Here is a 25,270-nt window from a genome sequence, read left to right as displayed (position 1 = left end):
GAAACACGAAAGAGCAAGAAAAATTAGAGCAGCAAGCAAACTGATACTCTGGCAGCATGCTGAATAAAACACAGACTCCTGGGATGTGATAATGCTGAGATAGTGGCTGAAAAATACTGATACTCTTGCACCTACTCTCAGCTTCATTGGTGGCTGAAGGGATCTCTGGTGGATGCTTTCCATGTGACACATCTGCATGTCACTCATCATTGACTTGAAAAGGCACAAGGAGTCTTTGGAGCTTCAGAAAAAGAAGTAAAAGACTTTTCTTTTGCTCTGACGTCACTGATAAACAGTCATGTTGCACTGAGGTTCCTCTGACAGTAACACTGGTCGGCTTTAATGCTACTCTTGAATGTAATTACAGCATTTTTTCATTCAGTGATCAAAGTATTCAATAATTATGTGAATTGTACATATTTTAAACGCACTTTTTCTCTCCCATCACTGCAGTGTGACAGACAGAGTGCTGCTGTGGCTGCTGCTGTTGCTGCAGCACGTTTTCCTGTTTGCCTCCCTGAATGACAGCGAAACCGTAAGAGCTGCAGGACAAAATACACACTTGAATGGCAGCAAACACACTTCCAGACAAGCAACTTTATCCTTCTGTTGAGTTTTAAATAGAACAACAAAAAAACAAGCAACTTATGCTGACCCAGAAAAACATTTCTTTCTCACATATGATGTGTATTCCTAACACTTAACTCTGCTGAAGCCTAAATTCAACATTAACCTGACATGAATTTGGCTGGTTATTTTTACTGTTTTTTTAAAAATTGTTGTCTTATTTAATTCTTACCTTACAGATCAATGAGTGCCTCTGTAGTTTCATAGCATCGTCTCAATTCCAGCTTTTTAGTACTGCAGTGAGATTTTTTTATGTTACAAAAATGCTTCAAGGCAACAGATGCTTAAGAGCCATCAAAGTGCAGATGAAACTAAACTAACACACTATTTACTGCAGCCATTATGCCACAAATAATCACCTGTATATTTAAATCAGAGTATCACTGAAATAAAACTAAGTTAATGCACTTTCTCATTTTCTTGTGAAAACTCGAGTGTCGACCATCAATATTACTTTATTTAGCGTTTATCGAGCAACACTCAGTTTGAACACACAACCACAAAATATACTCAAAACAAAATCAACCTGGAGTCTTTATGAATTGTTTATAGCTTCCTTCTTGGTTGTTGCTCTTTGAAAATAAAATATGAGCTCATCATTCATGCCTCTCGTCTTCAGAAAATCTCCAACCCTGACTGAAAGTTTGGGGAATTCTTCACTTGACAGGAAAAAAACAAACCCAGAGCGAGGAACTGAAGGACGGCATTCATTCTCTTTACCTGTTAACTGTTAAAATTATTTTTCTGTGTGTGTGTTTAAAAATTCAAACAAATAATGAAAAAAAACAAGACACTTCTGTGTCTTATTTTGGTTGCATTCACCAAACAGGCGCAGTGTGTTTCTAACTGAGCATCCATCTTCATTGTGGTGAACAGAGTGCTGAGCGATTCCACCTCCTGACCACTTTCCATCCTCTACCCTCTGCGCTATCACACCAATCATTTGAGTGGCAGAGTATCTAACACTGGATCCCTGTTTCTCATTCACTCTCTCCCACTTCATCTACGTCTCTCCCTCCGCCTGACAGAGAACCTCAGCTGCACCTTCCACTGATTTAGAAACAAAACACACACATGAACCCGACAGTCTGCTAATAAGAAATTAGATGACTGCCTTAGAGGTTGATATAGTCCACTGAAAAGGTTCCAGTCTGTCACAAGCAATCAGTCTATTTAAGCATTTATCTGCATGTGTGTGGAAAAATGACATGCTGGAAAAGAAAGAGATAGACAAGACGAGCAGATTGAGTGCATGTGTGTGTATGTGTGTGTGTGCACATTTACCACAGCGTATTTATTTATGGAAGTCACTTGGGAGTGGAGCACCATTACTGCAAAGGAAGGGAATACGCTGGGGTTGTGCTGGATGTCACACTGAGGTGGTTTCATCAGTCCATGCATGCTGTACCTCATTAGCTTGAGCAACACCCTGGATAATATTAACAGCTGCTTCTCCTCTGCATTGTCCATCTAAATGTCAGTATGCAAATAGCCGACCTTCTCTGCTGAAACAGCTCTGCCACTGATTTCTGTGAAAACGTCCACAGCTTCTCCTATTTCTCACACAAAGATGTCTGTGTCTATTGACCGTCCGAGTTTAAGTGAAGTATTCCTTCCCAAACAAACTGAAGACCGTGGGAGAATGCATCGATCCGGGGATCGAATTGACCTCCTCCTGATAGTTTTTATCTTTTTCTTCATGCAGCAGCTGCTACTTTGAAGTCCACCCAGGTAAACAGTGAGGTGAGTAAATCAGCTAAGTCGAGAGAAGGCTACACTGAAGTCATCATTAGAGGTGGGAGAACCTCTCACCTCGCTCCCACACCATTCGACCAGACTAAAGTGCTGAATTATCTCCACAAATCTCACAGACTCAGACTTTGCTTTAAAATCACTAAAAACTCAGAACTCAGACACTGGGGAGGATCTAAAATGCATGATCATTTCAGACTGATCACTCAGATTATTCTGAAGTTTTGAGGCTGATGCATTAGTGAATCCTCAGAGAATAAGTTGGAAAATGAATGTTTGCGCTTCATTCTCCTTCTGTTTGCTGGAGACAAGAATCTACCGAGTGACTCTGGAAAGCAATTAGTGTGATAGCACAATGAAAAGGAAGCTCTGTTTACCGTGCTTTTTGTGCCTAAGTGTCACTGGCCCCTGTCTAAGGTGATAAGATCTACACTGGCTCTGTAACCCAACACTTTCCTTAATTTGGCCTGTAGAGCGAGGCAGAGGTGACGGCCTTCACTGAGAAACCAAGAGGTGTGTTCTTGCTAATTGAACCTTTTGTTTCGATCTGTGTACGGTGTTTGGTTCTGTACCATTTTCAAGTAATTACTGTTTAACAAATTTTAATTCAAAGAAATATCCTGCTGTTTTAATCTCTGCAAACAATTCTTGTAAATATCTGCTGCTGGAAAAAAACTGAACCCCATTGAAAAGCTCCTGGTTATTCCTCTAATTATTGGTTTCTGAACTCTTCCTGAGTTAAAACATTAAATTTGTTGTCTCTAAATGAAGATGAACTGGCTTTCTTTGCATTATTTGAGGTGTGAAAGCGCTGCATCTTTGTTGTTATTTTGACCATTCCTCATTTCCTGCAAATAAATACTAAATTTTTGCTTGGGATTTCAGAGACATGTTGTCAGTAGTTCATAGAATAAAATAACAATGTTCATTTTTCTCAAACACACCCATATAATTAGTAAAACCAGAGAAACTGATAATTTTAAGTGGTATCTTAATTTTTTTCAGAGTTGTACATTAGATTTCATAACTAAATCTTTTCTGAACTCCTCAATGAAATCAACGTTATCAGAAGGGGTTTTCTGACTCTCCTTTGGGTTAAAAATTGCTTTTAAAAATTAAAAGGAACATTTGTGTATTTTCTCCAGATCAATATTTATTAAAGCAAAAAAAATCAACATGAAACTTTACCCTTCACCTACAAGTTATAGAAGGAAAAAAAATCCAACTAAAATGAACCTATAAGCAAGAACCTATAAGCAAGAACGAGTTCTTCTATGAACCATTTCTCAACTGTTCTTTCAATTTCATCAAAACATCTGGTTCCAGCACTTAATAGAGTTTATGTAGATGCTGGTTATTAAAAGTGACTTTGGTCACAATAGTAGTGTGTTTTAGATGAGTAAAATTACACAACAGCTGTCTGGATGGTCAGTAGGAGCATCTCATTAGTTTCAAAAAAGCTCTAAACTCAGAGGTAATTTTGAATAAATCACAAAATCCAGTGATTCAGTCACTGGATTTTGTGACTAAATCACAGATAAGCAGAGAGTGCTTGAACGTAAAGGGTTAAAGGTAAGTGGTGTGCCTCACTGCACAAATATTCATACAAGTCTGACATGAGCACATTAGACGCAGTTCTTTTTAACAAAGCACATCCTGTAATGAGCGAAGTGCATGGTGATAAGCTAATGGAGAGGGAAGAAACTCATTTGAATGTGCTTGCTGAACCTTATGTTCATCTGGATATGACCTGCCCCTTCTTCAATACAATGGCGCGTGGAGACAGCCATTTCTGCTCTCTGCTCGTTAGTGAAACATTACAGTAGCATGGCAGCTGCTGTGTTTTTCTACTTATTCTTAAACCTCCTTGAGAACAAACTGTGGACGGATGCTGGAAAGCAGCTTTCTGTTTAGAGGTCGGAAGAACATTTTAACTCAACCACCTCCAGACACAATTTTCCTCTCAACCATATCAAATGAAAAAAAAGGATTGCATGCATGAGAAGCGATGGCTTGAGAGTAAACGGAAGGATAAAGTTAAGAAAAATCAGTGAAGCGGAACAAAGAGTCAAGGCTCTGAACTTCCTCAGTTATATTATCATTTCATCACTTTTTTCCTGCAGTGACACAGAATTAAAAGGCTCATTCTTCGGGAATGAGCCTTTTCACTAAATGAACAAAGTATACGAATCTGCGGCTTGTTTGCTGCAGGTTCAATGATCAATAATGATCTTAACCTGCTTTCTAAACCTGCTTATCCTCATGGATGCATGACGAGAAAATCAGAAAATCCCAGACTGGGATTCAAACCTGACGCCTTCTTGCTGCAAGGGAACAGAGCAAGGGAACTGCACCTTGAAAGCTCAAGGTGCAGTTGATAGCACCTACACTGTATAAAATCTAACCAGAACAAACTTTTTTCATATATTTTACTGTACAGAAATCCTTAAGTTTTAGTTGATTTTTCTTATTTGATTCTTGGAAACTCAAACTATCTGGAAAGTAACGTGACATTGAGAGGAAAAGGTAAAGCTTACCAAGCATAAACATAAAAATCAAAGGACCTATTGAAAAAATAAAGTGCCATTTTAAAGTAATTAAACTTCAGAACTAAATATCTAAGCTGTCTTGGGTATGGTGTCATTGTGTTGTGTTTTTTTTTTTTTTCCATGAGTGTTTGCTTCGGTTTGCAGGAGGTAACTTTTTTCTCCATTCTGCTGCTGCCAGGGCTTGACAAGGAGAGTACATCCCTGGCAGCACTTGTGTCATGAAGACACGACTGTGAGGGCTTGGAGAAGGACCGCATCCAGCAAGTATACTCCCCGTCAACAACATTCCTATCCATCATTCAGCCACGCAGCTGGAAGCTGACCTTTTCAATCACTGCCTGTTCGATGAGCAACGAAAAGCTTCACACTCTGAAAAGAAACTCAAGAGGAAGAATGGAAAGTTGGAAAGTTGTGCTTTCCTCTGGTGGTGACCAAGAAGCCCCCAGCCACTCTGCATCGTCTTGAGTGGATGTTCTTTCGCTGACAAGTCCGTCTGAATAATGAATGAAGCAACGCAGCAAAGTAGTTGTGTCTCTGTCCTCTTACTAGTGACCCCTCACCTTCTTAATGTCAGTGTCACCCAAGCGCTCCGCACTCCTCGCTGCGTTGGCGAGCGGCGGAGAAGGCCAGATAAGAAATGTTGCTGAAAAGTGAGGCATGGATTTTATAGGTCTGTCAAAAGGAGATACTGTGTCGTGGGGATGTGCACTCAGTGTGTCGCCTCAGCTGGCTGGTGTGATAAGCTAATGTAGCATGGTAGATCACCTCTCTCTGTGGAAACTGGCAGTGAAAAGTCTCAGAAGGCGTCAGTCACCTACTTCTTTTTTTCTCCAACAAACTATATGAGCCAATCTGGGACAAATAGAGACATCTGGTCTTTATAACTCTGTTATAAACTACTCTTATTTCATACTGTAAGCAGGTGGGCAGCAAAATAAAACAAAATAATCTTTCAAGACTTTGTTTCTGCATGTTGTATTTTTCTGTATTTTATATTGTGAAGTATGTTGTGAAAATAGCATATTTTTACAGCATATGAAAATATGCAAACAGTATAAAGTTAATCTAGAACTTCATACTGGGAGAAGGAAAGCTTCTCCCAGTATTAAGCAGTAAAGCTTTCCTTCTCCCTCTTGAAGTCCAAACTGTAGTTAGTTTGATTAATTAGTGTAAATTGTGCGTAGGTGTTGATTTGAGTCTGTGTCTGGACTAAAATGAATTCAAAGTTCAGCCCGCCTTTTATTAAATATGAGCTGATGAATCTCATCACATCTCTCTGTAGGATAAAGCAAAGGATTATAATTATTTTTATTATTGCTTTCAGTCTCATAGCTGACGTTGCACTAGGTCTAAATCTCTTCATTAGTACTAGTTAAAATTTAAAGAGTAAAATGTAAAGGCTGCATGGCATCGAGGCCCATTTAGCTGTTCAACATGGGAAAGACAGGAGAATTTGCCTTTCAAGTAACACAGATGTTCGTTGATCATCATGAATGAGGAAGTGGCTACAAGAAGAGTTGGCCATGTTTAGAGTCAAAGTTAAACAAGTGAAGTTGTTGCAAAAAAAAGGCTGGACAAAAAGTTTAAACTTAGCAAAGCTTAAGGCTCATCAACATCCATTCGATTCAGTTTACATGCCAAATAATGACTGAGTGGGGACGGTAGAAAAGAAACATTTATTATATATTAAATATCTGGAGATGAACAACTTCAAGTTTAACTGGATGTGATGTCAGGTGAGACTAAGAGCAACAAACATTTTAGGTGAGTTTGATTAGAAAAAAAGGATAACCATGGGAAAACCCCTCATGCCTGGTAAAATAGTATAGTGGAGGTCCTATGATGCTGTGGGTTTCTGACTCATCCAATCGTCCTGTTAACCTCGTTAGAGTTTTCAGTGAAAGTGACAAAAGCAATTTCTACCTCCCAACCAAAAGCTGTGTTGCCGTCGGGTCTTTCAGCAGGTTGATGATCTAAAACAAGTCAATATTTTTGCCAAACCTAAAATTATCTTCCTTTCATGGCCGTCTCTGTCCCTCGACCTAAATCCTACAGAAAACCTGCGAAATAAGCTGAAGAGAAGCAAACAAAGAAGAAAGAGGTCAAAGATTGTCCCTCTCTGTGCTGCAATCTTTTCAGATGAAAGTTTTGAGAAAAAAATTGTGCTCTTTCACTCGCACTCAACAGACAGCAGCTTTCTGTTCATCTGACAAACACATTTTATTCACTCTCTCCTTTCTAAAGTCTCTTCAGAGAAACATTTATCTTTTTAGCTACTTAAGGCCCTGCCATGTTCAATGATTTCTGTTTTTAGCACAGAGCTTGTATTTCGCTCCGGAGTTGTTAGATCTCAGAGTCGAGGATGTTGCTGCTGTCGCTGTTGTGACTGAGTGAAGACGGCAAATCACTGATACACTTTTGAATACATATAGTTAGATGGTCCAATAATTTAGGATACAAAAAATAATACTTATAAACAAAGTAAGTGATGAAAGAGAGGGTGAAATATCTTATTGTCCAATATTATATCTCCAGATAAAGCAACCTTTACTTTCATACAATTCTCTATATGTCCATGCATTTGGAAGTACATGAACATACTTCTTTCCCCTTGATGTCGTTTTCATTGTTTAGTTTGGGCGTCTAATGTACAAGAGTACATTATCTGATGTGAGCTATATGAGCAAACCAATGCCACATGTAGGTAAATGAAATAAGGTACAGCCTGGCTGTGGGTTGGATCGTTTGTGCAGAGGTGTAATCATTCAAACATGAAACAGGCCAACAGATTGAGCACGGATGCTTGGAGGCAAATTGTCCACATAGGTGACACAACACTTCCATCAACAAAGAAAGCAATTTATACGCCACAGGAGTCTGAAGCTTGGCTCTACTTACTGACCATCATGACATTTATTCTCAAGTTTGTCAGATGTTTCCTGAACAAGTTTTAGCTAAAATGTAGCTTTTCGCAGCTGTAGCTGCAGCATAAGTACCTTGCAAAAGTTTCCATGCTGCGTCATCTTTCCACAGTTTTCAAAGAGCCTAAATACACCGGCGACAATTAAATTATTGACGTCAAAGCATATGCATCTGTTAGCTCTAATGTAAATGTAATTGAGAATCTGAGGCAACATGTAAAAGTTCATCTCTGCAAATACTCTCCATTCAGTTTACATGGTGGTTGTAAAATAACGTGAGCATAATGTGGGGAAAGTTCTAAAAGTATAAATACTTCTACCAGACACTTTGAGACCTTGAGGTTCTCAGAAAGTTACACAGACACTCAACACAAACAATTTAATCTTCATCTTCGCTACTCACAGATGGACAGATCTTCTCCTCAGATTAGCTGCCACTCGGCTCTGATGGGATGCTGTTTCTGTTCTTTGGTTTCCGAAAGCCGATGAAAGCGGCGTGTTAAATCAATAATGCTAATTCACCGCCCCGCGTTTAGAAAGCTTCATAAGAAGAGCCGAAAAAGCTGAAAAAACAAACAAACTTACAAGGATTTCATCAGAGCCTTAAGATGTCATATTCCATATTTACTTACTTTCATAGAAAATGATATTCCTTCTTCAGATTAAATGTTTAGAGGAGATTCTTCTTTGTAGAAACAATAATGCTTTAGAAAGATCTAAAATTCTTTCTTGTGCCAATGGATGGGATTTCTCTGTTCCTTTACTATCCAATGAACAGGTATGCAGACATGCTCTTGTGCATTAATACAGGTGATTTATTCTTTGGATCACTTCGACATGTATTTAGATTTTCCACAATAATTCCTGAGTGTGTGAATGCTGGGAAGAGGCGACCCAGCAGAAGAAATGTGAAACATGCGGAGATGGTGATGAGGAAAAAACAACGACAGACTCCTGAATCTCTCTGCCAATGAGCCTGGCTCTCCTTGTGACTCGACGCTGGCCCACATGACGATATATGGCTCTGTAATCAGTCTGGCAGCTGGGAAACTGCGTGCCCGAAATTTATGGCTATTCAAAGCTTACCTAAGCGCGGCGAAGGAGATGCCGTTACCCGGCAACAAATCGGGAAAACAACGTAATATGCCCTCTGTAATTCCGAGCATGATTGTTAGAGCGAACAGAGGGAGCGAGAGGAAGGCGAAGAGAAACAGAGGAAATGATGAGCTCTGGTACTCGGGGTCGACGCTGCTGTTTCACCTTTGAACTCCCCGCCTTTCGCATCACTCACTAACACAATGACTGTGCAACTTCAGCGTCTTGTGACAGACCCTCTCGAAAGCCTGATGACTCTGCATCCAGTAGGTCCCCAAACAGATTCTCTTCATTTTCACTAGCGAGTCATTCATCAGGCCAGAGAGCTCCAACGCTAAAGAGTTAAGAGAAATCACTGGACTGTTGCATCCCAACGCCGCACTGAGCCACAGCCTGGGCGCACACAGTCATCCCAGACTCTACAAACAACAAGGCAAAGTGCTTACGGTGAAGTCAATCGGAAATATTTGATGTGTGGTAAGAAGTGCAGTTAAGTGCCCTCTGGTCATGGCTGCCTGTGTCTCACTGGGACGAGGAGTTTCTGTGCAATTAGCTCACACAGCCTCGGCCAGAGAAGCAGAGTTTGTACATGCCAGCAGAGCTGCTCTATTCACTAACAGGACTGCGGCGCTTAAAATCAAATTCATGATTAATGGTCACTGTAAACAGGTAGTAAGGGCATTTGGATGGACTTTACATTACATGAATGACACAAAAAAGGGTCTTTTTTTAAAACAATCTAACACGAATGAGGTGAAATGTAAAATTCTTTGGTCATTTTTTTAGCATTTTGGAGTTTTCTGTGTTTAAATCTGGAGCTTGCAGAAAGCCACAACAAAGGAAACTCTGGGTTTTTAAGATTTGTTTCACTGATTAGCACCGCTGACTCATGCTTTTGCAATAGTGAAAGCATAAAAATACTAAACTTATCTGTTTTGATAAACAAGCTGGCTTTAATTTCTCCTCTTTTAGAACTAAGTTGGCGTGACTCTCCCAGACTTTGCCCTCCACCGCTCCCTCACTGTGAAAGACGGAGCGCCTTGGATTGAGCCTCACAGGGAAATCAGGGTTTGCAGATGTTTTCATTACGCTCCTTTCCTTTAGGTTGGAGTCAAGCGTTATTGTGGCACAATCAAAAATTTAGCACCACTGAAATATAAATGAGACACAATCTGTGTTTGGGAAGAAACAATTTCACAGAGACAATTTTTCAATAATGTGTGATGAGCAAAATTTGACTTAATGTGACATTTTTACTGTCTCATCCTAAAGAATAAAACATTGGAGGAAAAAACAGCAGGCTCCTTTTTTAAAGTAAAAATGATTAAAGTTTATAAAACTGATTTAAAATCCTAGGCCAGATATTTGCCATGTGGCATCCTGAAAAGACTTTTATAAGCAAACAGATTCAGGTGATGACTGAATAAACTAAAAAAGCATTTAGGATGATTCATTCTTGCATCATCAGGTGAAGACACCATCTCTCATGCCCTAAACTCCTGATAACTTTTTTTTTTACATTGACCAAAGAATACAGTCAATTAAAAAAATTACTCTTTATTTGTTTTTATACACTTCAGACCATTCTTGATTCCCATCACTATGTAACTCCAGCATATTAACAAAGGCAAATCAAATTTGCAGAAAAACATCATGGAATACTTCCAGCACAGTTCAAGTAGTTAAACCTAATGGCACAGCCATAGAGAGCAGAAATGAGCCGATGGTAAAATGCAGACTAATGAATGCGGTAAACCGAGAGGCACTTAATCAGGCTGAAATCTAGCTTGCAGACAAGAATAAATTCTTCCAAATATTCAGCATAAATGTAAAACGAAGCAGAATCTAAATCTAGAAGAACAAATGTTTCTACTGCTTCTAGAAGAATAAAACACATTGACTATTAAAGAACAATCTAGATGTGTGCACTTATCAACAATGTACATATATTTGGGGTTGCTATGTTTAAGAACAACCAGCTGATTTTAGCAGGCTAAGTAATCATGCTATCTGTTCAGGTATCTTGCAGCAGAAACACACCATGATTATCAATGTTTTCCACAACCAGAAATATTCCCAAATTTCTTTTCCCTGTAACCAGGGAAACAAGAATAGGGGCCTTCCTTCAGCCACTGGCTCAGTAGTGCACAGCAACAGGTTGGGGAGGGGAAAACTGTGGTTCATAAATCTCCACTTAGCTGGAGAAACCTCAGGACACTCTTCTGAGATTGAATCGTGTTTGAGACATTTGTGTGAACATATCCAAGTTAGTGGAAGTGATAACTTGCCATAAAAGCAGAGAGATGATCTGAATCTCATTTATTGCGGCGTTATCCATGCAGACATGGTCATAGTTTCTGGCTGCTTGGTAAGCTAATGCTCCTGTTCCTCTGCTGCCAAAGATCAGACCCTGCAGGGTTTACTGTGATACTGCAGGACTTCAAGCAACGTGGCCGAATATTGAAGAAAAAATTATTGCCAGTCTCTGCAACACAAGGTCAGAGATGGATCAGAGTCTTTAAATAGACGAGCAGCATTAATTATGTAGCAACTCCTGTTCAAAGGTGTTTGAAACTTCTTCGAGTAACGATTTGATCATCACAGCTCAAAATACTCTTTCCACACAGGAGGTGTTTTTAATGCGTCTCTCAGACTGACCCTGTCCTCCACAGGGTCTATGCAAAGAAAATCTAAAAATGAATTAAATCTGGACAGAATTTATTCACTTTTTCTTGTTTGTTTTATTTCTGTTTTATCAGTACTTGATCTAGATATACTTTAATTATCTCTAACAAACCTGTGATGCCTTCACAGAACAGCTGGGATTAAATTACACGCCGCTGATTTTTCAATGCAGTTTGTTTGACGCCTTAATTCAGGCATCATTAATCCCCACACAAATATGCTGCTAATGAACAGGTAGCCATCCACGTGTGGCGAACAACGACCGAACTGCTTTTTTGATTTAAACGTGTTGTTAACATGGCAGCCCTCATTGATCCAACAATGTGACGTTCTTTTCTTCCTGGACTGTGAGTTATGAGCCTCTTAATGAGTCGGATGATTGAATACTGAGCTGGAAACGAGACAGAGGTGGCAAATGAAGCCAAGAGGGCTGAGTGTGAGGAAAAGGGAGCGGGTGGGTGGGTGTGATGCGAAGGGCTAAAAATACATATTTTGCACAGGAAGGTTCTCTAACAGTAAGTGACAAGACTCCTTCCTGTTCTGTTTGCTGTTGCCCGGAAAACAAATATTCATTAATTATCTCCTGTTATCTACTCGCTAACAGCAGCGGAGTGGTTATTGTGCGACTGAAACCAATAAAGGGAAACAAAGACTGCTGTCATGTTTTTCAAATAACAAAAGCCCACCAGGAACAAAAAAAAAATCCATTAGTACCCCAGGAAGACATCAACATGGAGCAGCTCTTTGAAGATTGCATACAGTTAATTTTATGTCATCGATTAGAGAAAACAAAATGAACCTCTGGAGCGCTGCTGTTCGATACCAGCCGGTGAGTGGACTATATATCCCTTTATTTTGCAGACGGCTTTAATATTTGCTTTTTTTCTTCTCCCTAAATTACATCTACTGATAGGAAAAGATTTAACACAGCAGCTTTGTTTAAAGAGAAGCCCAGAATCTCTGCTGTTTGTCATCTAAATTACAAAACATTCAGTCAAGACCTAAAAATTGAGAAGTCATTCATTCAGTCTTACTGTGTCTTACAAAAGTATTCATGTCTCTGGAGCCTTTATAAATTTAGCTATATTGCATTTTGGGCGAGATTTTATGAGTTTTACCAACACAAGAAAGAGCAAAATTACGTATCTGTAAAAAGAAGTATGACATTGTTTTCTATTTTTATTTTTACAAATAAAATCCTTGGAAATGTGGAGTACATTTGTGGTCAACCCCTCTACTCAAGACACCCATAAATAAAACCCAGAGGAGGAGTTCAGAACTGATAACATAGAATCACAGTAGGATTTAGGATGTTGGATTTAACTGGAACGGTCTAACGCATGAATACGATCTAACGCATCCCACTGGCGCAACTGACTCTTTACTTCAGTCTCATATCTGGCTGCAGAAACAAAACTCTAGATTGGAAAAAAAAATGATAAAGAAGAAGTTTTGTCTCTTCAGATCGCACTGAACAAACTTGATCCCTGATGATATTGACTCATGTTATTTACCAAAACAGCTGGTTTTACACTGATGGATTCTGGAGGTAGTTAGTTGCATTTTTATTTTATTTAGTAATATCAGAGTAAGAGGGGTTGGAGGGTGGGAGACACGCTTTTTGTTGACTGAATTAAAACTGAACTGAACTGCACCTCAGTTTCCTTTCATTTTATGAGTCTGTCCCTTGTACAGCTCATCAAAATAAAAAAGAACCTAGAAATTAGGAGGTGTTTTGCAAAACACAGCGAGCAACAAAAGCCTGCACACTTGAAGTCAGTTTACCTTAGCAGCAAACGATGAGCTGGGCTTCTCCAACAGGTCCCAGAGCTTCTTCCTCTTCTCGGAGCAGCATGTGGTGGTGAACTCCTCTCCCTCCCGCTCCCTCATGTTCTCGGCTTCCCTCTTCAGCTCCTCGTTCATCTGCTCCTTCTTCTGGTGATACCGGGCCTGGCAGCAGGACTCCAGGTAGATCTCGTCGATGCCCCAGAAGTCCAGCTCCTGGCTGAAGGAGAGGGCGCACATCTCCTCCATCATGTGCAGCTTCCCGGTGCGGTAGAAGTTCAGGATGGAGGTGAAGGCGCCCGGGTGCCGGTCGAAAAAATACTCGTTGTTGTCCAGGCTGTAGTCGTCACATATCTCCATGATGGACTCGTGCGTGTTGCAGTCCCGCAGCTTGCCGAGCCGTGTGCGGGGCAGCCTGTCCAGGGTCCTCCAGAGGACTTCGTGGAGAAGCCCCCCGACATTCAGTCTCACCCGGCGGGAGTGCGTCTTGGTCCGGATGATGTCTACGGTGTCCGGAGGCAGCGTGGTGGTCAACCGGGAGCCGGTTTTGATCATCTTCGCTCAGCTCAGTTGGACACTTGGAGAGCCTGGAAGAATCAGTCTGGAAGCTTAAGAAGACATGATCCTGGAGGTGACCGCATCAGGACCCCGCTTCGTTTCTTGTGCTTTGAAAAAAGAAAAGAAAAGAAACACAAGAGGGAGAAAAATTTTAAATTATTCAGCGCCTGCTGAGCGGCCACCGCCGGTGTCCTACAGCAGCAATGTCAGGTGGTTTATCCACTCATCAGAGAAGCAAATAGATATTTTAATCAGCTTTAAGAGGCACAGCCGATGTTCTTGCTGACACGGAAGGTGGACAGCCGGGCCAATGATAAACTTGGCTCAGACTGGGATCGCTGTCCAGTGCTGAACATCCCCCCAACCTGCCAACCCCGCCGGCTGGGTGCTGTCCGAGGTGCTGAAAGGTGTCGGTCCGGGTGGGAAAGCGTCCGGTTCCGGGTCTAAGCTCGTCATATTATGAAGCTGTTATATGAATGCAGAGCTGAGCTGTTCTCGTATTAAGCCGAGCTAATACTGACACCGATTAACAACTTTGATTAAGAGCCCATAACACGCCGGGTTATCCCCCTAAGCAGTCCCAGATGGACCTTGGGTAGATATCACACTTTTTTCCAGCACGCTTATATCGGCTCCTGAAAACAATAAACTTTTATGAGCGCAAAAGGACAATTAAAATCAACGCCCCTTATATTAAACAAACTAATGACGAAACATCTTAAAACATGGACAATAAATGAGCATCATACTTACGCGCCTTCTTCGTGTGACGATTCACCTCCTGGAGCGAAATCAGCATCGTTTCGTTGGACTGTGCGCTCCAACTTGTTCAGCCCGCCGCGCTCCCCTTCGCTCTGCCTGGAGCCGAGAGGCGCATCATCAGCCGCGCTCAGACATGATGAAAAGCACAACGCCAACACAAACAACAATAAAAAATAAAATAAATAAAAAAATCAGCGCCAAAAAAGTCCTGTCTGCCTCTCGCAGCACTTCTGGAGCAAATCAACAAGTAGACTGCAGAGAGGAAGTGGGGGGGATCCTGTCTGGGTCTCGCCTCTGAACAGCTTTCTGGCAGCGTGGAGTGGCTGTGACTGTGGACGGGATGCTGCACAGGCTGATTTCACTCAGGCTCCTCCAGCGGCGCAGCCAGCGTGAAGTTAACCCTCGCAGCGCCACGGCGTCGCGACTGATTGCGCTTTGTTACTTCGCTACTGGACATAATTGGAGTGGATTTTGATTTTGCTGTCGCGTTATACTTTAGAAGTGACGTCTTATGTAAGAAAAGTGGGATCAGAAAAAATATATATCCTACTCACTTAACCTAATTGTGTTTGATCGGGATCGTATGAAGCACAAAGAAAGTAGTGCATAATTGTCATGTGCGATAAAACTGATAGAGTGTTGGATTAACATCCATTGCAACCAACAGCCTTTAAAGTCACATTGGGAAATAAATCCTACCAAGACTTGGCATCCACCTAAACTAATATATAAGGAGAATGTTCATCAATAAATAACTAGAAGGCCCATAAGACTCTAATGCAGCTGCAGAAATGAACAGTTCAGTCAGGAGAATCTGTTTTTGCACAATCATAACACAGGAGCAAAATAAAGTGCGTCTCTGATGGTTTCACATTAAACTTAGACACTTTTTTTGAGGTAGATTTGTGGTTTGGTTTTGAATGTGTTATGATCTTGTTTATGTTTTATTTAATTTTTTGTAGGTTTTAGCTCAACAAACACTAATCCCTGACAAAATAGGTCAACAACGAGTCACAAATCTGATCTCTCTGAACAACTAAAATGCAAAAAGTCATTGTTGAAAGGAAGCAGTTACCAGTTTGCCATCATGACCCATGTCAGAAATGTATCCTTCGTGGAAGGCCAGAAATGACTCTTGGTCCATTGTGCAAAAAGCCATGTGTGTCGGGAAACAAGAATGCATGTCTTCACAGTGAAACATGATGGCAGCATCATGTTGTGAGGCTGATTTTGAGGCAGAAAAGCTGGTCAGAGTTCCTGGGTAAATGGACAGAAGTAAATACTGGAATACTGAATTAAAAAAAAAAAACAAATTGGTCAAAGACTGCAAAGAATTTAGATTAGTGACAGAGGTTGCACTTCCAGTAGACCAACAACCTGAAACATTCAGCCATAATTACAAAGGAATGGTTTATACTCACACATTAGAATGGCCCAGTCAAAGTCCAGACCCAAATCCCATTAGGAATCCGTGGCACTACTTTGAAACTACTGTTCAGAAAAGCTCTTTGTCCAGTCTGATGTAAGTTATTTTTACAAGACGAATTGGCAAACATTCTGTCTCTACATGCGTAAAGTTGGGAGAAATATAAAAGACTTGTGGTTCAACCAGAGAGACTTCCAGGGTCACTTCTCAAGGCGAGGAGTCCTGCATGTTCTCAATGTCTTTCTGATCTAACAAAAGTAAGTAAAATTCATAATTTATCTGGCCTCGGCAGAATGACAAACGGTCAAGAGCAAATTCAGACATTTGACTCAGCTGTGCTGGAGGATGGACACATCTAAAATATTGAGGACTCCAGCCCTTGAGGGACGGAGTTAGAAATATCTAATCTTCAAAAGAACGACAGAGAGACGGCTGCACACATAGCTAAAGCCACACTTTTCAGGTTTTAATTGGAGAATATTTGGCCAAACTTGCATTCTTTAAGATCTGTGACATAAAATCTCAAGAGTTCAACAGGTTTGCAAGGCACCGTATGTGTTTTTTATAGTTCTTTCGATGTTTCTGCTATGAGTTGTACTCTGTGATAGATGCTCTCCTGTGACTAAGAGGGATGAGTTGAAGCATAAACCGAAATGTTCCACTCAGATTCACTCTGCAAACAGCAGGCCTGTTTCTGCCTATACCAGACCAGCTCTGTTTACTGGACAAGCGCCGCCCTCATTAAACTCACTCTGCAGTCAACATGAAGAACTCCCCAGCTCCCTGAAAAAGTGAGCAGCAAATAACTGCAATTTCATTTTGTTACATTTTTATTGTTTTGTTTGCTTCCAAAGGCAGAGTAAAATATTTTAAGCACCAACAAAATTAATATTCACAAAATTTAGCAAACACATTACTCATTTTTATCGATAGAAAAAATAATGTTCTTATAAACAATAAATACAAACGTACAAAAATGATATTGACAATATTTACAATAATTTTGCCATGAAATGTTTAAAATTTAACGCGTTTCTCTTGGTTTGTATCTGACAAGCAGGTCTCCCTGAGGCTGCAGCATCCCAAATCCATAACGGCTGGCATCTTTCTCTGGAAGCTGATCGTTGGAGTCACAGAGCTCCAGATCGTAGCTGGTCAGCAACACGTAAACAAATCTGAATTGTAAACACAGACGAGAAACATAATTAGGACTTTCGACTTCAAAGCTGCAGTTATCCTGATGAAATAAGCGCAGGATGCTCACTTTCTGATGGTATTGATGGCAAACTGCCTCCCCACGCAGCCATTGGCCCCTGCACCCCAGGGCATGGTGTAATATTTCAGTTTCTTTCCTCTCTTGTAAAAGTCCTTCTTCACTGATCCATCTTCATTCAGGAAACGGTTGAACTGGAATTTCTAGAGGGGGAACAAAGCAGATATTAGGTGCAAAAAATGACAACAAAAAAAAAATATGACTAAATGTGATGCTTGACAGTGGATATAAAGCTCTGGAAAAAAAATAAGAGACTACTCAAAATAATCAGTTTCTCTGGTTTTACTTTTTATAAGTATATGTTTGACTAAAATGAACATTGCTCTTTTATTATATGAACTACTGACAACATGTCTCTGAAATTCCAACCAAAAATTGGAAATCGGAAAATGAGAAATGGTCAAAATAATGAAAAAGATGCAGTGCTTTAATACCCCAAATAATGAAAAAACAAACAAAAACAGTTCATGTTAATTTAGAAACAACAATACTGATGTTTTAACTCAGGAAGAGTTCAGAAATCAATACTTGGTGGAAAAACCAGGAGGTCTTTTTCTGTTCTCATGCTCTGATAATCCCTGAGTAGCCCAGAGCTCTGGATCTGACCTCTCACTGGCCGTTCAGGGTCAGCTTTGTGTGGCCGCTCATTCCCACCTCACATAAACCACTCTTGATATCAATTATCGTAAAACTTGCCTCCAACTAGTGAAGAAAGATGAAAGGAGCTGGAAACTGACCTGTGGCTCGGGGTGGACCTCCGGGTCCATCTGAGGGCTGACAAAGGGAAACAAACACAGCCTGTCTCCTTTTCTCAGCAGGTAATCCCGACCATCAGCCATGTGGAGGGTCTTGTCCCGCACTACCTCTCTTGTTATGAAGGGGGCAGCAGTGAGTCTAAGAGTCTCTTCCAAAACACTGTCTAAAAAAGAAAAAAAAATCACAATGAGTGTGCAAATGAACAGATGTGTTTATGTATTTTTAATCTTTTACAATGGATATTTTCAACTAAACCAATGGATTTTGCTATTTTTCAGCTGCAACACACAGCATGTTATATTGATTTAGAGGTAAATGCTACAATAGTAATCAGCAAAAGTATTGATAACCTTTTCACATTTATAATTTTTAAACCTCTAACATTTTCAAAGAAGGCACATGTATCCTGTCTGTATCGGTTCTTAAACTTTTAGAGACTGAAGGTCAATTTTTCTTTAACAAGTTCAGTCAGACTGCACCAAAAATGTGGAACAAACTTCCAGAAAACTGTAAAACAGCGGAAACCCTGACTTTCTTTAAATCTCAACTAAAAACACGCCTGTTTAGAATTGTGTTTGAAACGTAATATTGTTTATTCTATGTTGCATGACTTTGTGTTTATGATGGAAAGCACTTTGAAATGCCTTGCTGCTGAAATGTGCTATACAAATAAAATTTGATTGATTGATTGGTTGGAGTGAAGATCAATGTTCAGCTCTTACATGCTCCTTCATGATATCTGTGCTGATAGAAGGTAAACCTCCAAACTTCTTCCAGACCTGCCATCTGTCTTCTCCTGAACTCTGATCAGCTTCCTATCTACGCTAAAGAAAAGCATCACCACAGCATCATGCTGACACCGCCATTTTGTTTCACAGTGGGATGGTATGTTTTTATGAAGGTCTGGAAGTTTCATTTTGGTCTCATGTTTGCTGGGTCTCCTTCACTGCTTATGACAAACTGCAGCGGGGATTTCCTTTTTTTTTTTTTTTTTTTACAATCAGGCCATTTTTCCGCAAAGGCCAGATTTGTGGAGTGCATGAATAATAGATGTTCTATAAACAGATTCTCTCAACCTGAGCTGTTCATTTTTGCAGGTCAGCAGGAATCTATTGTGGGGAAAAAGGGCCTGAATATGAATGAAAAGCACATTTTAGTATCCTGCATCATTTTGCTTTCATCTAAAAAATAAGCTCTACTCTGTGTTGGTCTGTCAAATAATGTGCCAATAAAACATATTCACGTTTTGTTGCTGTGAACATAAAAAATGAAAAGCCTGTAGATGTATTAATACTTTTTTAATTATTTTAAAATACGTCCAAAGTAATGCAGATAAATGCTAATCTGGTAACAAAAACAACAACAAAGCCCTCACCAAACACTGGGGTCTTTGTGGATTTGTCCATGAAAGGAGACTCTGAACTCGCCATCTGTGAAATCTGGCCAAACTCTGTCTTCACTGCCGTCAGGGCTTCAGGGTTTGTCAACAAGTAGCCCAAAAGCCAAAATGCAGCAGGCCCGACATTTCCCTGAAAACACACAGACCGGGGGAAAAAAAAAAAAAAACCCTCACATGAGCATGGTGTGATAAGATCCCCCACTCTGGTGTCGCATAGTGACGGTGCAGGTGGCTGTTTGGTATTGGCAAATATAAACACCACGTGACATCCACAGATCTAAAATCTACCTGGAGTCGTGACAGAACACAGCCTTTATTTAAATTTAGTTTTTTTTTTTAATTACATGAAAAGCTTCATAATATTTTTTTTTTTTAGTGCTGGAAGACAGATAAGAACGGTTTCCTCTCATGTGTCTGGGAAGAGGAGAGCCATGCTCTGGTTTGTCTCACTACTGGCAAAGCCCAGTGCAGTAATGGTTTACTTAAAAAGGAAAGCCAGTGGAAACCTGAGGTCCCCTGCCATCTGCCTGCATTCAAGGGCAGGATGTTCAGCGCTACAGCAAAGCTTGTGACTAAAATACACAAGCGAGAAAACAGAACTGTAGCAGTAAATCTAATCACCTTTTCATTTATCAGTATTTCTCATGGTAGAAATTTCACATGGACATACAAAAAGAAATATTAAAATAGGAAACGTCTCTCTCTGCCGTGATTTAGTGTACTTTAATTATTTATTTCTTGATCTAAAAAGCTAATTCATATGTATTTATGCTCTGGAAACACATAGAGCTGCAGCTGTGCAAATAAGGTTTCTCTCGACTAAACACTGATTTCTGGTTGTTTTTGAGCTGCAAATTATATTACTGTATTTTTAATGACCACCATATAAAAGAGGAAAAGGTTCATCAGTAGAGTTGCATCAGAGAAAAACAGCTTCTGGAGCAAACTTTCTATGTTTCATCTTGATTTAAAAAAGAAAAATGCCCCCCAGGAACATTTTTAAAATGTTACATATCACAGTGCGAAAAACTTGTATTCTTTTAAATTCTTCTTAGACACATTTGTATTCATTCTGATGTCAAAATGTTTAAGTAGAGACGCACACGAGATCAGAATCAATCTGGCTGATACATTTATAGATCAGAGGAAGTGGGAGCTCTTTATTCTGATACATGTATTGAAAAGGAAAATTCAATTTGTGTGTATTTGAAAATTCAGGGATGATTTAGAGAAAATTGACTGATTCTGCTCCAGAATTTGATTTTCTTCAACACTGGCATCAAGTGCCAACAGTTTTAACCTGTATCAAAAGACAACAGCACCACCATGTGACTAAAAGGGAAACTGCATCTCTTTTTTATTTTGAGTGTCACTTTCTTTGGAGACAACAAACAGAATACGTTAGAAAACTTATAAAGACAGTGTTGTGTCATGCTAATGTGACAGAGCGGCACGTTTTTCTAACCTACAGACATAACCACAGTCAGAAATCCAGGCTTTGTTTTCACTGAATGCCAATCCCACACGAGCTGACTCACCTGCGTAGCCCAGAGTTGCATCAGGACGGCTCTTCTCTGCATCTCTTCGTCCACTCCGTCCTCTTTCAGGAGCCGCCTGTAGGCGTGGAGCCAAGGGCTTGACCCAGAGTCTCCTGTGAGACCTGCTGGAGCCAGCAGCTCCCAGAGCTTCCTCTGAATGCTCTGCGCAGTCCTCTTCTCCTCTGTCCCACACAGATAAACAGAGCAAAAGTGAGCATGTGAGTGAGCCACAGAAAGAAAACAGAAAGGAAGACATAAGCAATCTGATTGAGTGAGACCGTCATGTTTTACTGCAGTGAGGGTGGATGGATGATGGAAATCTCCGCAATAAAAGAGGGGATGAGAAGAAACAACAGCAGAGGGATTTCAGTGTTTGTTTTGACAGCTACGAGTTACATCACTGTTAGTGGAGCAAAGTTAGTCACGCAGGACTCAGACACTATGTAAGCAGCTGAGTAAGAGCAGCTCACCATAACTACCTCTAAACAAATCTGAGACTTTATTTTGATGATGTCAAACTACATTAACTAGTGACAGACATAAACTACATTTGCTCATTACTGGGAAAACTTCTCCTTTATTGACTTAGCTTTACCAAAACCTATTCTCTCTTGCCCTTTTTCCACATTTTCTCACCCTGCACCCACAAATTTCCTTTATTTCATTGAGATTATGTTTGTTAAAGTACTTTAGTGATCTAAAAGCATAATGACAAACAGGGAACACAGCAGACAGCTCATGGATAAACTTGTGAAGAAGTGTTAAACCAAAGCTGGGCCATAAGGCAACATCACAATTTCCACAACCTTAAAATATAAATGGTAAAATGGACTGAACTTATATAGCGCTTTTCCAGTCATTTTGACCACTCAAAGCGCTTTACACTAGAGTCACATTCACACACACATTCATACACCGATACGCAGACCGGTAGGCAATTTGGGGTTAAGTGCCTTGCCCAGAGGCACATTGATATATGGCAGGAGGAAGCTGGAATCAAACCTACAACCTTCCGATTGCAAGACGACAACTCTGCCACACAACCACAGTCGCCCACAAATGTAAAGATTAGGGCACAAATGAACTCCTATGAAGACATGAACAGAAAGCCTAGCAGAGAGCATTAATAGGAGAAACAGCTAATAGAGAAACCGCTACACTGGGGGAGCTGCAGAAATGCTCAGCTCAGGTGAGAAAATTTGCTGACACTGTGAGTCACGAATGGACTCACAGTGTAATGTTTAATGTTTAATGTTTAACGTTAGACTGCTAAACATGTCTAATGTTTTTTACCATGCATTCGATCATGTGCAAAACATCAAAACCACTAATAATAATTTTCCCTCTTCTTCATAATGATGGCTAAACTCTTATTACTTCAACCACAAAAAAACATCCCAATCAAATTTACATCAAAGTTTGAGGTTCTACTGTGGCAACATTTGAAACAATTCAAAGCTTATGAATACTTTTTGTGAAGCATCTAATTTCCTTGAGTTAAATGTTTCAGGAGCTTTTCAAAGAGATCCATTCTGTTTCTTTACCTTTCCTCAGAGTTCCTCTCGCCAGACTGCACAGGACGCCTTCGAGCTTCTTATACTCCTCATACACTCTGGAGGGATCTGTCCTGTTGTTGTTTTGTTCTCCTTCAAAGAGCGTCAGGTACCCCGCCCTGCAGAGAGGACAAAAAAATAAAAAAAAAAGATGAAGAATGAGTAAGTCTATGAATGCTGCACCTCATTCTGTTGATGAACAGATAAACAACCAAGACAGTTTTTCATTTTAAAAGCCTACAACACAAGTCATTTGAATTTTTCCACTCGCCCGACTCGTTGATGATGATGTGCGGGATTTCCAAGTTGTAGTCGCAAATGTATAAAAGGAAACAATCACACACTGTTTTATGTAACCTTCTCCCTCTTTTGCTTACTGAACAGTTGTAGTAAAATTGCAGTTTGAAACATATCGTTCATCTGCCAAGATTGTTGAGCCGGAAAGGTGACCTCAATGCGTTTCTCCAGCAATGCTTACAAACAGAAAACCTCCAAATGAAGTGGTGTGTAAACTGTTTAGCTAAAGGGTCTTTAGTCACATTCTTGTTACAACAACCAAGAGTATTTGAGAGTGGAAAGATGTTTTTTTTTTTGTCATACTTGAAGAGTAAGCTGTAGGAGAGATGAAACAAGCCCTCCTCCTTCCAGTTCCTCTGGTTGAGCGGCATTTCGGTTTTCATCAAGGTCTCCAGGTTTCGACTCATAGTGCTGTTGAGCGTTGATAAGCTCTCTCCCATAAAGTGCCTGCAGATACAAAATGTGAAAAAGGTCTATTGCAGGAAATCTTGTAAAAATACCTTACAGACTGATAGTAAGAATAAAAAGCACAAGGAGGTAGTGGCTGCCAAGAAGCCAAAGAGAATCTTCCCCAAAAATACTTTCTTGATGTTTAATTCCCTTCAGAAAGAGACTTAAAATCCACAAGAAAATATTTCTGTTCTTCAAAAAAGAACTGGATAGTGACAAAAGAAGAAAAACAAAACAGGAAGCAGATAAAGATGAATAACCACAGCGATGAAAATATGAAAATGAAATTAAAGATGTGTTTCTGGATTGAGTCATCAAATAATTACCTTTTCATCATCGCCTTGGCTTTCTCTGGCTGCTGAAGAGGGAGCCGCAGGTTAAAAATACGCTCCATGAGCACCTGAGCGTAGCGCCCGAAGTCCAGCGAATCTGGATCATTGATCACCTCATCGTAAGAGTGTGGATCCAGCAGCAAGGTCACGTAGCGGCCTGCAGCACGCACCTATGCACCCAGAGAAGAATGGATGAGAAGATTTTAAAGTTCTCATTAAAACACATTTTGTGACACTTGGTTTTTATGCTTACTTTAGGGAATCAAGCAAATGATAAAAATTGGATTAAATATGGGCAATAGCATCTGCACACATTTTGCTCAATTGCATTTTGTTACAAAAGTATAAAATGGGTTCTACAATAATCTGGAGAAAAGTCCTCTGGAAAATTGGTCTCTCCCAGGGTTTATTTTAAATGACAGAATCAGAAAGCAAAAACATTCGGAGAAAACATAATCAACATTCACTTCTCTTTATAAAGACTCTAAACTGGCCCAACGCTGCAGGTTTTTCGAGATTAGCAGGAATGAACCTCATCCTCAAAATAATCTACAGTGGGTGAGTAAAAAACGAAACAAAATCTACCACAGAGAACTCCTGGTGAGTATTTCAATGCTTTCTCGGTTAATTTGATCATCCAGCTGTTCCTTTACAGCAGACGGTTTGTGAGGAGTTCAAAACTCCTTACTTACAGTGAATATGTTGCCATGTTTCAGCTTCATTCGGGTTATGAACTTGGACGCATCTTTTCCAAACTCAAGAGCGTGACCCAGCCATGGGATCAGTCCTCTGTCCAGAGGCGGCTCAGTCTTGTATCTAAAGGACAGGAAACCAAAGACATGCTTGGAAACAACATCAAAGAGCATTTTGTTATGTTGTTTCCATCGTCATAAGAGATGTGATTCAACCACATTCTCAGATAGTAATAATTACAACATCAAAACAAAAATAAAAGCTTGAGGCAAAAGGCATTTTGAATTTGTTGTCTGTATTTATTCAATTTGAACTTCGTATGAAACACAGACATTTTTCTGCACTATTTGAATCGTTGCAATAAAGTCTTCTTGATTGTAATGAGCTCGGACTGACTCACCTCCAGCGGTGCGTGAGGAGAAGACCCAACAGAACCAGCACAGGGACGATCCAGATCATCTCTGCTCCACTTTGTCCTCTGCGTCGTCGCGACGCTCCCGCCAGCGTCCTGCTGGCTTTTATACTCTCGCGCAGCCGCAGTTGCTCCATAGTGGCACGAGCCGCCGAGCACGTTTTTTTCCTCCCAGGTGAAATACCGAAAAATGCACAGATTTCCCGAATTAATCTGTTAACGTCTTGTATATCATCAATAGAGGGAAAATAAAATGGATTGTTTAAAATGAGAGTTTTCTTTAGAGGTCGGTAGTTTTCAGTAGACATTGTGATTTGGGTTTATTTTTCTTCTGCAAAGAAAATGCTTTGGACAAAAACTGAAAAAAAAATAGGTTTTTGTTTTCTTACTGCTGGGAATATCCCTTT

General features: G+C 40.2%; 2 protein-coding genes across 2 annotated transcripts in view; both read right to left on the bottom strand.

Moving 5' to 3' along the window:
* LOC129355711 (potassium voltage-gated channel subfamily B member 1-like) overlaps positions 1 to 15,037 on the bottom strand; it is a 40,006-nt gene extending 24,969 nt beyond the window's left edge. Inside the window, exons 1-2 of the mRNA XM_055025315.1 lie at positions 14,726 to 15,037; positions 13,415 to 14,079 (exon numbers count right to left, since the gene is read on the bottom strand). Coding sequence (XP_054881290.1) covers positions 13,415 to 13,969 — 555 coding nt within the window. The 5' untranslated portion in view covers positions 13,970 to 14,079; positions 14,726 to 15,037. The remainder of the gene's footprint in view (positions 1 to 13,414; positions 14,080 to 14,725) is intronic.
* Positions 15,038 to 16,815: 1,778 nt separating this feature from the next.
* Positions 16,816 to 24,931, bottom strand: LOC129355747 (prostacyclin synthase-like). The gene is made up of 10 exons (XM_055025362.1): positions 24,852 to 24,931; positions 24,451 to 24,574; positions 23,753 to 23,928; positions 23,280 to 23,423; positions 22,671 to 22,798; positions 21,127 to 21,308; positions 19,565 to 19,718; positions 18,171 to 18,352; positions 17,425 to 17,576; positions 16,816 to 17,335 (listed from the first exon to the last, which is right to left on the bottom strand). Exons 1-10 carry the CDS (start codon positions 24,908 to 24,910, stop codon positions 17,185 to 17,187), a joined length of 1,452 nt encoding a protein of 483 aa, XP_054881337.1. The 5' UTR covers positions 24,911 to 24,931; the 3' UTR covers positions 16,816 to 17,184.
* Positions 24,932 to 25,270: the final 339 nt, after the last annotated feature.

The sequence above is a fragment of the Poeciliopsis prolifica genome, unplaced genomic scaffold, assembly GCF_027474105.1.
Source record: "Poeciliopsis prolifica strain line A6 unplaced genomic scaffold, Auburn_PproV2 SCAFFOLD003, whole genome shotgun sequence".
Lineage (NCBI taxonomy): Eukaryota > Metazoa > Chordata > Actinopteri > Cyprinodontiformes > Poeciliidae > Poeciliopsis > Poeciliopsis prolifica.
The sequence above is the reverse complement of the archived record's forward strand: the minus strand, read 5'-3'. Positions and strand labels throughout refer to the sequence as shown.

Excerpts from the sequence above, each read along its gene's own strand:
- LOC129355747 (XM_055025362.1), bottom strand. The coding sequence starts at position 24,910 with ATGATCTGGATCGTCCCTGTGCTGGTTCTGTTGGGTCTTCTCCTCACG. Across the intron at positions 24,575-24,851 it reads CTCCTCACGCACCGCTGGAG|ATACAAGACTGAGCCGCCTC; the intron begins GTGAGTCAGTCC and ends CCTGTCCTTTAG. Across the intron at positions 21,309-22,670 it reads GAGAGGAACTCTGAGGAAAG|AGGAGAAGAGGACTGCGCAG; the intron begins GTAAAGAAACAG and ends TGTGTGGGACAG.